General features: G+C 54.6%; 1 protein-coding gene across 1 annotated transcript; it reads right to left on the reverse strand.

The window, feature by feature from the left end:
- Window positions 1-177: 177 nt before the first annotated feature.
- On the reverse strand, window positions 178-14,331 carry PYCR3 (pyrroline-5-carboxylate reductase 3). The gene is made up of 6 exons (XM_083144966.1): window positions 14,195-14,331; window positions 10,667-10,731; window positions 10,313-10,492; window positions 8,961-9,173; window positions 7,601-7,693; window positions 178-586 (listed from the first exon to the last, which is right to left on the reverse strand). Exons 1-6 carry the CDS (start codon window positions 14,280-14,282, stop codon window positions 404-406), a joined length of 822 nt encoding a protein of 273 aa, XP_083001092.1. The 5' UTR covers window positions 14,283-14,331; the 3' UTR covers window positions 178-403.
- Window positions 14,332-15,152: the final 821 nt, after the last annotated feature.

Genomic DNA, 15,152 nt, shown 5'->3' on the forward strand with positions numbered 1-15,152 from the left:
GAAGAAGGAATCGCTGGTGACATGGGGCAGATTGTGCGTTCCACCACCCAGATCGCATCAGCACCTTACAGTGTGCAGAAGAGATTGCTGCTGTGCGACCTGCCCCAGCTTTAGGCCCACCTGCCGCCATTGCTGCGCTAGATAAGAGAACCTATGCCACAGCGAAGGTCCAGGTACTGAAGTGAAAGCAGCTTTATTTATGCGGGAAGTCCGCGGAATGTGGCAGCAACACATCACTTACAGCACACGGGATTCACTGTAACATCCAGCCGCATGGGGCGGTGTCATTTGGTAGTGCTGGATGTGGGGCAGGTACAAACAATGTCCCCTCAAGCACTCATCCCGGGAATGAGATGGAGAACAGCCTTCGCCGGCGATTCCTTCAGCCGCTAGCTGACGCTGGTCATCGTCTGTCCAGATCCCGGGCCCTTTGGGTTGCAGCTTCCACAGCGTTCATTACCGTGGCTCTCAGCCCCCCCTTTTCCAGTTCATGGAGGCCGTGTATCGTTGTCCCTCCGGGGGTGCAGACATCTGAGCGGAGCTTAGCCGGGTGGTCGCCAGTCTCTAGAATCATCTTTGCAGCCCCCTAAATGACAGAATAAATATATCAGAAGGGGAAGACGCCAGCAGGATGTGATCCCTATATGAGAAGAGGACGGTGAGGAACATTTTTAGTAATGGTGTAGCCTGAGCAAGAGCGATGCTCCCCGCCACAGAGGCGCAACAGGGGGATTTGATGGATATTGTCCAAATTTTGACAACTCAACTCCCCTTAAGTGTGAAGTTTTGGTTTTTGTCACCAACACCATGGATCACTCCCCCAGGAATAGGAGGGGATTTGAACCAGTTTATGAATACTGATTCCCTTAGTAGTCTGTAGGGCTTATAAACACAGTTTTAGCGATTTGTCTAACTATATAAAACTAGAAATGTTACATACGTGTCACAATCTGCATCTATGACCACATATTGCCCTATTATCATGGAACAGCATTTTAACACAAGGGTTTGTTTTGTTTGTGAAAACATTAATAAGAAAAACCCAAACTAATTATTGTTATGGTTCAAAAATGCTCTTATCATGGGACCTACTTTGTGTTTAATGTGTTAAATATATTTTTAATCACTACCCCTAGATCAGGGGTCCTCAAACTATTTTGAGGACCCCGGCAAGTTACTGCAGAAGGTCATCACATCACACGTGAAGTCCTCATACAGCACATACATGGCAGCATTGTGGGGGCACAGAGTGATGGGAGGAGTCTAATATACCATAACCCATCACATCACACGTGTAGTCAGCAGACGGCACATACATGGCAGCATTGTGGAGGCACAGAGTGATGGGAGGAGTCTAATATACCATAACCCATCACATCACAGGTGTAGTCAGCAGACAGCACATACATGGCAGCATTGTGGAGGCACAGAGTGATGGGAGGAGTCTGATATACCATAACCCATCACATCACACGTGTAGTCAGCAGACAGCACATACATGGCAGCATTGTGAGGGCACAGAGTGATGGGAGGAGTCTGATATACCATAACCCATCACATCACACGTGTAGTCAGCAGACAGCACATACATGACAGCATTGTGGAGGCACAGAGTGATGGGAGGAGTCTGATATACCATAACCCATCACATCACAGGTGTAGTCAGCAGACAGTACATACCTGGCAGCATTGTGGGGGCACAGAGTGATGGGAGGAGTCTAATATACCATAACCCATCACATCACACGTGTAGTCAGCAGACAGCACATACATGGCAGCATTGCGGAGGCACAGAGTGATGGGAGGAGTCTGATATACCATAACCCATCACATCACACGTGTAGTCAGCAGACAGCACATACATGGCAGCATTGTGGAGGCACAGAGTGATGGGAGGAGTCTGATATACCATAAACCCATCACATCACAGGTGTAGTCAGCAGACAGCACATACATGGCAGCATTGTGGAGGCACAGATGATGGGAGGATTCTGATATACCATAACCCATCACATCACACGTGCAGTCAGCAGACAGCACAAACATGGCAGCATTGTGGAGGCACAGAGTGATGGGAGGAGTCTGATATACCATAACCCATCACATCACACGTGTAGTCAGCAGACAGCACATACATGGCAGCATTGTGGAGGCACAGAGTGATGGGAGGAGTCTGATATACCATAACCCATCACATCACACGTGTAGTCAGCAGACAGCACATACATGGCAGCATTGTGGGGGCACATAGTGATGGGAGGAGTCTAATATACCATAACCCTCACATCACACGGGTAGTCAGCAGACAGCACATACATGGCAGCACTGTGGGGGCACAGATGATGGGAGGATTCTGATATACCATAACCCATCACATCACACGTGTAGTCAGCAGACAGCACATACATGGCAGCATTGTGGAGGCACAGAGTGATGGGAGGAGTCTGATATACCATAACCCATCACATCACACGTGTAGTCAGCAGACAGCACATACATGGCAGCATTGTGGAGGCACAGAGTGATGGGAGGAGTCTGATATACCATAACCCATCACATCACACGTGTAGTCAGCAGACAGCACATACATGGCAGCATTGTGGGGGCACATAGTGATGGGAGGAGTCTAATATACCATAACCCCTCACATCACACGGGTAGTCAGCAGACAGCACATACATGGCAGCATTGTGGAGGCACAGAGTGATGGGAGGAGTCTGATATACCATAACCCATCACATCACACGTGTAGTCAGCAGACAGCACATACATGGCAGCATTGTGGAGGCACAGAGTAATGGGAGGAGTCTAATATACCATAACCCATCACATCACACATGTAGTCAGCAGACAGCACATACATGGCAGCATTGTGGAGGCACAGAGTAATGGGAGGAGTCTAATATACCATAACCCATCACATCACATGTGTAGTCAGCAGACAGCACATAGATGGCAGGAGTCTAATATACCATAACCCATCACATCACACGTGTAGTCAGCAGATAGCACATACATGGCAGCATTGTGGGGGCACATAGTGATGGGAGGAGTCTGATATACCATAACCCATCACATCATATGTGTAGTCAGCAGACAGCACATAAATGGCAGCATTGTGGAGGCACAGAGTGATGGGAGGAGTCTGATATACCATAACCCATCACATCACACGTGTAGTCAGTAGCGGAGTCTAATATACCATAACCCATCACATCACACGTGTAGTCAGCAGACAGCACATACATGGCAGCATTGTGGAGGCACAGAGTGATGGGAGGAGTCTGATATACCATAACCCATCACATCACACGTGTAGTCAGCAGACAGCACATACATGGCAGCATTGTGGGGGCACTGAGTGATGGGAGGAGTCTGATATACCATAACCCATCACATCACATGTGATGTCAGCAGACAACACATACATGGCAGCATTGTGGAGGCACAGAGTGATGGGAGGAGTCTGATATACCATAACCCATCATATCACACGTGTAGTCAGCAGACGGCACATACATGACAGCATTGTGAAGGCACAGAGTGATGGGAGGAGTCTAATATACCATAACCCATCACATCACACGTGTAGTCAGCAGACGGCACATACATGGCAGCATTGTGGAGGCAGAGTGATGGGAGGAGTCTGATATACCATAACCCATCACATCACACGGGTAGTCAGCAGACAGCACATACATGGCAGCATTGTGGAGGCACAGAGTGATGGGAGGAGTCTAATATACCATAACCCATCACATGTGTAGTCAGCAGACAGCACATACATGGCAGCATTGTGGAGGCACAGAGTGATGGGAGGAGTCTAATATACCATAACCCATCACATCACACGTGTAGTCAGCAGACAGCACATACATGGCAGCATTGTGGGGGCACAGAGTGATGGGAGGAGTTAATATACCATAACCCATCACATCACACGTGTAGTCAGCAGACAGCACATACATGGCAGCATTGTGGGGGCACAGAGTGATGGGAGGAGTCTAATATACCATAACCCATCACATCACACGTGTAGTCAGCAGACGGCACATACATGGCAGCATTGTGGAGGCAGAGTGATGGGAGGAGTCTGATATACCATAACCCATCACATCACACGGGTAGTCAGCAGACAGCACATACATGGCAGCATTGTGGAGGCACAGAGTGATGGGAGGAGTCTAATATACCATAACCCATCACATGTGTAGTCAGCAGACAGCACATACATGGCAGCATTGTGGAGGCACAGAGTGATGGGAGGAGTCTAATATACCATAACCCATCACATCACACGTGTAGTCAGCAGACAGCACATACATGGCAGCATTGTGGGGGCACAGAGTGATGGGAGGAGTTTAATATACCATAACCCATCACATCACACGTGTAGTCAGCAGACAGCACATACATGGCAGCATTGTGGGGGCACAGAGTGATGGGAGGAGTCTAATATACCATAACCCATCACATCACACGTGTAGTCAGCAGACAGCACATACATGGCAGCATGGCACACTGACTGAGATTAGAAAAGTAATCAGTCTGATGGTCAGCAACATGGAGTCGCGACCCCACAATGAGAAGGTCAGGACCCACTTTAGGGTCAGGACCAGTGGCGTAACTACCGAGGGTGCAGGGGGTGCAGCTGCTATGGGGCCCACTGCTCCCTGTCACACCACCATGCCTGGCCCAACTATCACGCAGCTGCCGCTTGGAGAGAGTGCCACAATGTGAAGGCTGCCGCCGGGATTAAGCTTCAGTTACCTCAGAGGTAGCTAGCCAGAGAAGCAGGCACAGTGGCATCATGGGGATTGTAGTTTATCTTTAACTGGTCACACTTTGTGCAGTTAACGATAAACTACAAATCCCATGAGTCCATTGGGTACTTGTGTACTAGCACGGCGCCCATCGCATCGCAGAACATAAGGCATGCGATGCGAGCCGAGGTTATACAATTTTAAATTGTATACCATCGCATTGTATGCCATTCTATCGCATATACAATGGTATGCGATTTAAAATTGTATAAGCACCCTAAAAGGTTTTCCCATGTTAAAAGTGGCCCCTATAAGTTAATTAAACGTGTTGGGTGCTTACTATGTTAAAAGCTCCCCCAACGGCACCCCCACTATCAACGCCAACCCGAAGCGTGGCGAGCGGCGGCGGTACGCGTCCTACGACCATTTCATACCCCCACTATCCACGTTGGCGTGGAGTTGATTTTATATAGTGTGGCGAGCGCACCGAGCACGAAGCGTGGCGAGCAGACGCGGAATACATGTAGAGTAATACGCGTCCGCTCGCCATGCTTCGGGCTCGGTCCGCTCGCCACACTATATAAAATCAACTCCACGCCGACGTGGATAGTGGGGGTATGAAATGGTTGTAGGACGCATACCGCCGCCGCTCGCCACGCTTCGGGTTGACGTTCATAGTTGGCGTTGATAGTGGGCGTTGCATTTAACATTGTAAGCCCCCATTAGGGTGCTTATACAATTAAACATCGTATAGGGGGCTTATACAATTTAAAAGGTGCGATTATATGTCGTGCGACCTAATATCGTGGGCGCCGTGCTAGTACACAAGTACCGTCCATTGTGCACTGCTTTAATCCAGAGAGAATGCCGACGCTGACATCCTGCTGCATAATATGAAAACAAAGATCCGCGTCGGCAGTCCAGTCTGTGCAGGGAGGCCCTGGGCCGCTGCTCCCCCTGCACGCACCCTGTCACACCTGAGCAGTGGTCAGCGCGGCAGTTACATGCAGGAGCGTGGAGGGGAGGAACGATCGCGCTGCAAGTATGAAACGGCAGCCGGCAGGGAAGGAGGACCCAGGCCACCAAGAGGAGCTGGACGGGTGAGTGGAGCGGGGGAGGAGAGGAAGGCTGGGGCAGGAGAGGTCAGATGTATTTTCTCTAGATCTATTTATCCAGATACATCTGAAAGCTTTGGCTGTTAATTTTCGCCACTGAACCGGATTTGTCTGCCATTATATTTTGATATTTTTGTAGGAGCTAAAAGCTGCCGCTAGGTGGCACACCTTCTAATTTTAGAAGGGGTCCAAAGAAGACTCTAGTCTCTATAGACCAGGGATGGGGAACCTTCGGCCCTCCAAGCTATTGTTGGTTACTTTACATGTATTCCGCATCCGCTCGGCACACTATATAAAATCAACTCCACGCCGACGTGGATAGTGGGGGTATGAAAAGGTCGGAGGACGCGTACCGCTGCGCTCGCCACGCTTCGGGTTGGCGTTTATCGTGGCGTTGCGTTAACAATGGGGGGGCATTTCACCTAATAATTAACCATCATGGTGGGTATACAATTAAAATTTGGGTCTGGGGGGCATTTTACATTGTAATCAGCCATCAGGGTGGCTGTACAATGTAAAATCGGGTCGGTCGCATCGCATGCCATTGTAATGGCATGCGATGCGATAGATTTTAACATTGTATAAAAACGTCTTTAAACCCCGAAAATCTAGTCCATCGGGTCCCATCGCATACCTTAAGTTATGGTATACGATGGGACCCGACAGGCGCCGTGCTAGGAAACAAGTACCATTTATTTATTACCAGTTATTTATATAGCGCACACATATTCCACAGTGCTGTACAGAGACTATTATTACCAGTTATTATATAGCGCACACATATTCCACAGCTCTGTACAGAGATTATTATTGCCAGTTATTTATATAGCGCACACACATCCCGCAGCGCTGTACAGAGACTTATTACCAGTTATTATATAGCGCACACATATTCTGCAGCGCTGTACAGAGACTATTATTACCAGTTATTATATAGCGCACACATATTCCACAGTGCTGTACAGAGACTATTATTACCAGTTATTATATAGCGCACACATATTCCACAGCGCTGTACAGAGAATATTACCAGTTATTATATATCGCACACATATTCCGCAGTGCTGTACAGAGAATATTATTACCAGTTATTATATAGCGCACACATATTCCGCAGCACTGTACAGAGACTATTATTACCAGTTATTATATAGCGCACACATATTCCACAGCGCTGTACAGAGAATATTACCAGTTATTATATAGCGCACACATATTCCGCAGTGCTGTACAGAGAATATTATTACCAGTTATTATATAGCGCACACATATTCCACAGCGCTGTACAGAGAATATTACCAGTTATTATATAGCGCACACATATTCCGCAGTGCTGTACAGAGAATATTATTACCAGGTATTATATAGCGCACACATATTCCGCAGCGCTGTACAGAGAATATTATTACCAGTTATTTATATAGCGCACACATATTCCGCAGAGCTGTACAGAGCCCCAGTGGAGCTTACAATCTATATTCCCTACCACATGTACACGCACACACAGACATTCTAGGGTTAATTTGTTAGGAGCCAATTAGCCTACCAGTATATTTTTGTATTGTGGGAGGAAACCAGAGTACCCGGAGGAAAACCACACAAGCACGGGGAGAATTTACAAACTCTGCACAGTTACAGTCATGACGGGAATGGAACCCATGACCTCAGCGCTAAAAGGGAGTAATGCTAACCATTACACAGTCCATCCTGCCCTGCACTCACCAGCAGAGTCTGGGCTGCAATGCGCCGGGACAGGTCACTCGGCATTCCCATCTTCACTGCTCCATCCGTTAAGGCTTCCGCAAACAAGTAAACCTGATAAGAGATGCAACAAGTGTGAATAGATTGTGAGTTGTCGTTCAGAATCACTCTCCTCCCTCCCGACTCACCACTGCCACCAGGCTGCTCTCTCCTCAGATTCACTTCCCCCAGACTCACTCCCAGGCTGCCTTTCCCCCAGGCTCTTTCTGCTGATCCCACACTGCCCTTCCCGATCCCAGGCTCTCTTCAGTTCCCAGGCTGTCCTGCCCACAGGCTATCTATTCAGCTCCCAGGCTGCCCTTCCCCAAGGCGCTCTCTTCACCTACAAGGCTGCCCTTCCCCAGGCTCTCTCTTCCCCTACCAGGCTGCCCTTCCCCAGGCGCTCTCTTCCCCTCCCAGGCTCTCTCCCACTCTCAGGCTGCATTCCACCCAAGACTCTCTCCCACTCTCAGGCTGCCTTCCACCCCAGACTCTCTCCCACTCTCAGGCTGCCCATCCACCCCAGACTCTCTCCCACTCTCAGGCTGCCCATCCACCCCAGACTCTCTCCCAATACTAGGCTGACTTCCGCCCCAGATGCTCTCCAACTCTCAGGCTGCCTTCCACCCCAGGCTCTCTACCGGTCCCAGACTGTCCTTCCCCCATGACCATCCTGCTCCCAGGCTGTCCTTCTCCTAGGCTCTCTCTGCTAATCCAAGACTGCACTTCCCGATCCCAGGCTGCCCTTCCCCCAGGCTCTCTGTCTGCCGATCCCAGGCTGACCTGCCCCAAGATTGTCTCTTCCGCGCCCAGGCTGCCATTTCCCAGGCTCTCTCTTCCCCGATCAGGCTGCCCTTCCCCAAGGAACTCTCTTCCCCTATCAGGCTGCCCTGGAACTCTCTTCCCCTATCAGGCTGCCTTCCACCCCAGACTCTCTCCCACTCCCAGGCTACCTTCCGCCTCAGGCTCTCTGCCGATCCCAGACTGCCCTTCCCCTAGGCTCTCTCTGCTGATCCCAGACTGCACTTCCCGATCCCAGGCTGCCCTTCCCCTAGGCTCTCTCTGCTGATCCCAGACTGCACTTCCCGATCCCAGGCTGCCCTTCCCCCAGGCTCTCTCTCCCGCTCCCAGGCTGCCCTTCCCCCAGACTCTCTCCTGTTTTCAGACTTAAGGCCCCCACACACTAGAAAGATTTTTTGTCCAATTGTCCGATTTCCGAAACGATTGTACGATATAAAATACATTTCCCGACTTAACCGCCCCTCACCTTTTAAATCTGCTGACATCCTGCCACTTAGCGACCGCTCTCTAATGACTCACCCTGCCCTCACCCCACACTCACATAGGCCACTCCGCTGCCACTGAGTCCTGTGTGGATATCAATGTAGGTCTCCGTAATCTCCTCACACATCCCACATTCAGAAATAAGGCTCTTTAACATGTCTGCCTCCTGCTGGTCGACACAGGAACCGCGAGAGAATACCATCGCCCCCTCCTGGATTAGACACGGCAGGTTGGGACACATGCGGATAACCTTGGTACCAGGAGGAGATAACTGGAGAAGACAGTAAAGGTGCTTAGGTCCCTGCAGGCTCTGTGCTGGGAAATAACACATTGGGGAACAAAGCCCAAGATCCCCACAGTAATAAGCCGGGTACCGACACAAGGGGCTATTCTGCCCATGGAAACTACTGTCCATGTGCGGCCGGACCCAGAAGACAAGTGGCAACCTGCGCGACACTGGTGCTAATGTCCCACAAATAACACATTATTATTGCATCCAAGGAAAAGTGGGACTATTAATAAACCAGTCCCTAAGGACCAGAAATATCAAGCTTCAGAAAGTGATAAAGTAGAGAGTGATGAACAACCCGTCATTCAGCTCCTAACTACCATTTTTCAGAGCCAGTCTGTAACATGACAGTTAGGCTGTTAGATTATCACTCTCCACTTCATCACTTTTTGAAGCCTGATATTTCTGGTCCTTAGGGACTGGTTTATTAAAAGTCCCACATTCCCAAATGTGGCCCCAGTGCTTGGGAGAACCACCGGCTCTGCCGCCCCAGTGCTTGGGAGCCCCACCAGCTCTGCCGTCCCAGAGTGCTTGGGAGCACCACCAGCTATACCGCCACAGTGCTTGGGAGCACCACCAGCTATACCACCACCAACTATACCACCACAGTGCTCGGGAGCACCACCAGCCTATACTACCCCAGTGCTTGGGAGCACCACCAGCTATACCGCCCCAGTGCTTGGGAGCACCACCAGCTATACTGCCACAGTGCTTGGGAGCACCACCAGCTATACCACCACAGTGCTTGGGAGCACCACCAGCTATACCACCACCAGCTATACCACCCCAGTGCTTGGGAGCACCACCGGCTATACTACCCCAGTGCTTGGGAGCACCACCAGCTATACTACCCCAGTGCTTGGGAGCACCACCAGCTATACCACCCCAGTGCTTGGGAGCACCACCGGCTATACTACCCCAGTGCTTGGGAGCACCACCAGCTATACCGCCCCAGTGATTGGGAGCACCACCAGCTATACTACCCAGTGCTTGGGAGCACCACCAGCTATACTACCCCAGTGCTTGGGAGCACCACCAGCTATACTACCACAGTGCTTGGAGGAGCACCACCAGCTATACTACCACAGTGCTTGGGAGCACCACCAGTGTGTCCCACTCACCTGTTCCAGGCTTTTCAGAGACACTCCGGCAGCCATTGAAATGATCACATGATTGCTGGTTACGGCAGATGAAATCTCTGCCATAACGGTGGGTACCAGATGCGGCTTTGTCGCCAGGAAAATGACATTACACTCGTACAGAACTGCGACATTGGAGTGGGTTGTGTTGCAGCCTTGAGCCTGTGGGTTCAACCAATGGATTAGCAAGAAGTTAATTACTATATATTGGGTGACACCCATTGTGGGGTGGGGGTTTCCCTGTTACGGTGGGATCCTTATAATATGAAATTACACATGGAACAGATCCACCACCTACACCTCGCTTATATGTAAATCATATTGTATCACACTTACCCGGAAATACTCCAAGTTGGTGTCCGACGGAGCGCTGACCGTAATGTGCTGGACCGGAACTTTCCCTAAAGCAGGACACAGCACAACATAAACCCACACATGAGGAGATATGCTGGCAGCATGGTGATCTACACATGTGATAGAAAGTACAGGGAGCGGGGGGCAGACCGAGCGCAGACACAGGGCGGGGGCAGACCGAGCGCAGACACAGGGCGGGGGGCAGACCGAGCGCAGACACAGGGCGGGGGGCAGACCGAGCGCAGACCGAGCGCAGACACAGGGCGGGGGGGCAGACCGAGCGCAGACACAGGGCGGGGGGCAGACCGAGCGCAGACACAGGGCGGGGGCAGACCGAGCGCAGACACAGGGCGGGGGGCAGACCGAGCGCAGACACAGGGCGGGGGGCAGACCGAGCGCAGACACAGGGCGGGGGGCAGACCGAGCGCAGACACAGGGCGGAGGGCAGACCGAGCGCAGACACAGGACGGGGGGGCAGACCGAGCGCAGACACAGGGCGGGGGGCAGACCGAGCGCAGACACAGGGCGGGGGGCAGACCGAGCGCAGACACAGGGCGGGGGGCAGACCGAGCGCAGACACAGGGCGGGGGGCAGACCGAGCGCAGACACAGGGCGGGGGGCAGACCGAGCGCAGACACAGGGCGGGGGGCAGACCGAGCGCAGACACAGGGCGGGGGTGGCAGACCGAGCGCAGACACAGGGCGGAGGGCAGACCGAGCGCAGACACAGGGCGGGGGGCAGACCGAGCGCAGACACAGGGCGGAGGGCAGACCGAGCGCAGACACAGGACGGGGGGGCAGACCGAGCGCAGACACAGGGCGGGGGGGCAGACCGAGCGCAGACACAGGGTGGGGGGGCAGACCGAGCGCAGACACAGGGCGGGGGGGCAGACCGAGCGCAGACACAGGGCGGGGGGGGGGCAGACCGAGCGCAGACACAGGGCGGGGGGGCAGACCGAACGCAGACACAGGGCGGGGGGGGCAGACCGAGCGCAGACACAGGGCGGGGGGGGCAGACCGAGCGCAGACACAGGGCGGGGGGGCAGACCGAGCGCAGACACAGGGCGGGGGGGGCAGACCGAGCGCAGACACAGGGCGGGGGGGCAGACCAAGCGCAGACACAGGGCGGGGGGGCAGACCGAGCGCAGACACAGGGCGGGGGGGCAGACCGAGCGCAGACACAGGGCGGGGGGCAGAACAAGCGCAGAGGGTACGGAGGGTCAGTGGGGAGCATGGGGTGACTGAGCAGGGAAAGGGCAGAGGGACAGTGGGGAGAGCGTGGGGTGACTGAGCAGGGAAAGGGTATGGGGGGTCAGCGGGGAGTGTGGGGTGACTGAGCAGGAAGAGGGTATGGGGGGGTCAGCGGGGAGTGTGGGGTGACTGAGCAGGGAGAGGGTATGGGGGGTCAGCGGGGAGTGTGGGGTGACTGAGCAGGGAGAGGGTATGGGGGGTCAGCGGGGAGTGTGGGGTGACTGAGCAGGGAGAGGGTGTGGAGGGTCAGTGGGGAGTGTGGGGTGACTGAGCAGGGAGAGGTTATGGGGGGTCAGTGGGGAATGTGGGGTGACGGAGCAGGGAGAGGGTATGGGGGGGGTCAGTGAGGAGTGTGGGGTGACAGCAGGGAGAGGGTGTGGGGGGGGGTCAGCGGGGAGTGTGGGGTGATGGAGCAGGGAGAGGGTATGGGGGGTCAGCGGGGAGTGTGGGGTGACTAAGCAGGGAGAGGGTGTGGAGGGTCAGCGGGGAGTGTGGGGTGACGGAGCAGGGAGAGGGTATGGGGGGTCAGCGGGGAGTGTGGGGTGACAGCAGGGAGAGGGTGTGGGGGGTCAGCGGGGAGTGTGGGATGACGGAGCAGGGAGAGGGTATGGGGGGTCAGCGGGGAGTGTGGGGTGACTGAGCAGGGAGAGGGTATGGGGGGTCCGTGGGGAATGTGGGGTGACAGCAGGGAGAGGGTGTGGAGGGTCAGTGTGGGGTGACAGCAGGGAGAGGGTATGGAGGGTCAGTGAGGAGTGTGTGGTGACAGCAGGGAGAGGGTGTGGAGGGTCAGTGTGGGGTGACAGCAGGGAGAGGGTATGGACTGTCAGTGAGGAGTGTGGGGTGACAGCAGGGAGAGGGTGTGGAGGATCAGTGGGGAGTGACAGCAGGGAGAGGGTGTGGAGGGTCAGTGTGGGGTGACAGCAGGGAGAGGGTATGGAGGGTCAGTGAGGAGTGTGGGGTGACAGCAGGGAGAGGGTATGGAGGGTCAGTGAGGAGTGTGGGGTGACAGCGGGGAGACTAGAGGGTGTGGAGGGTCAGTGAGGAGTGTGGGGTGACAGCAGGGAGAGGGTATGGAGGATCAGTGTGGGGTGACAGCAGGGAGAGGGTATGGAGGGTCAGTGAGGAGTGTGGGGTGACAGCAGGGAGAGGGTATGGAGGATCAGTGGGGGGTGACAGCAGGGAGAGGGTATGGAGGATCAGTGGGGGGTGACAGCAGGGAGAGGGTATGGAGGATCAGTGGGGGGTGACAGCAGGGAGACTAGAGGGTGTGGAGGGTCAGTGGGGAGTGTGGGGTGACTGAGCAGGGAGAGAGTATGGGGGGTCAGTGGGGAGTGTGGGGTGACTGAACAGGGAGAGGGTATGGGGGGTCAGTGAGGAGTGTGGGGAGACAGCAGGGAGAGGGTGTGGGGGGGGGGGGTCAGCAGGGAGTGTGGGGTGACGGAGCAGGGAGAGGGTATGGGGGGTCAGCGGGGAATGTGGGGTGACTGAGCAGGGAGAGGGTATGGGGGGTCAGCGGGGAGTGTGGGGTGACTAAGCAGGGAGAGGGTGTGGAGGGTCAGCGGGGAGTGTGGGGTGACGGAGCAGGGAGAGGGTATGGGGGGTCAGCGGGGAGTGTCGGGTGACAGCAGGGAGAGGGTGTGGGGGGGGCAGCGGGGAGTGTGGGATGACGGAGCAGGGAGAGGGTATGGGGGGTCAGCGGAGAGTGTGGTGACTGAGCAGGGAGAGGGTATGGGGGGTCCGTGTGGAATGTGGGGTGACAGCAGGGAGAGGGTGTGGAGGGTCAGTGTGGGGTGACAGCAGGGAGAGGGTATGGACTGTCAGTGAGGAGTGTGGGGTGTGGGGTGACAGCAGGGAGAGGGTGTGGAGGATCAGTGGGGGGTGACAGCAGGGAGAGGGTGTGGAGGGTCAGTGTGGGGTGACAGCAGGGAGAGGGTATGGAGGGTCAGTGAGGGGTGACAGCAGGGAGAGGGTATGGAGGGTCAGTGAGGAGTGTGGGGTGACAGCAGGGAGAGGGTATGGAGGGTCAGTGAGGAGTGTGGGGTGACAGCGGGGAGACTAGAGGGTGTGGAGGGTCAGTGAGGAGTGTGGGGTGACAGCAGGGAGAGGGTATGGAGGATCAGTGTGGGGTAACAGCAGGGGGAGGGTATGGAGGGTCAGTGAGGAGTGTGGGGTGACAGCAGGGAGAGAGTATGGAGGATCAGTGGGGGGTAACAGCAGGGAGACTAGAGGGTGTGGAGGGTCAGCGGGGGTGCAATGTTACCAGCCAGGATGATGCCTCCCAGGAGCCCCCGCGCCATCTTGCCGGCCCCGATACATCCCACTCTCCGCTCAGTCCCGGCCGCCGCCATCTCTCCGGGAACACGCTGTGACAGGGGGGCGGGGCCTGGGACCACGTTGTACACATAGAACAGTGGGCGCGGCCACACTGACAGAGACCGAGGTGATTGGCCGCTGGTCTCTGACGTCAGGCTTTTACTTATATAAAACACTTCTGTACAACGTGGGATTCTCCATAGGAGAGAGAAGAGGTTGGGACCGTCATTTACTGCACCGGCCACCCTATACCATGGCTGTTCCCCCTGTACTGCACCGGCCACCCTATTCCCTGGCTGTACCTCCTGTACTGCACCGGCCACCCTATACCCTGGCTGTACCTCCTGTACTGCACCGGCCACCCTATACCCTGGCTGTACCTCCTGTACTGCACCGGCCACCCTATACCCTGGCTGTACCTCCTGTACTGCACCGGCCACCCTATACCCTGGCTGTACCTCCTGTACTGCACCGGCCACCCTATACCCTGGCTGTACCTCCTGTACTGCACCGGCCACCCTATACCCTGGCTGTACCTCCTGTACTGCACCGGCCACCCTATACCCTGGCTGTACCTCCTGTACTGCCCCTGCTCTGCCACCCTATACCCTGGCTGTACCTCCTGTACTGCACCGGCCACCCTATACTCTGGCTGTACCTCCTGTACTGCACCGTCCACCCTATACTCTGGCTGTACCTCCTGTACTGCACCGGCCCACCCTATACCATGGCTGTCCTGTCCTGTACTGCACTGGCCACCCTATACCATGGCTGTCCTGTCCTGTACTGCACTGGTTGCCCTATACCATGGCTGTCCCTCCTGTACTGCACCGGCCACCCTATACCCTGGCTGTACCCTGTACTGTACCAGCCACCCTATACCCTGGCTGTACCTCCTGTACTGC

The sequence above is a fragment of the Crinia signifera genome, chromosome 5 (genome assembly GCF_055691185.1).
Source record: "Crinia signifera chromosome 5, ASM5569118v1, whole genome shotgun sequence".
NCBI classification, from domain to species: domain Eukaryota; kingdom Metazoa; phylum Chordata; class Amphibia; order Anura; family Myobatrachidae; genus Crinia; species Crinia signifera.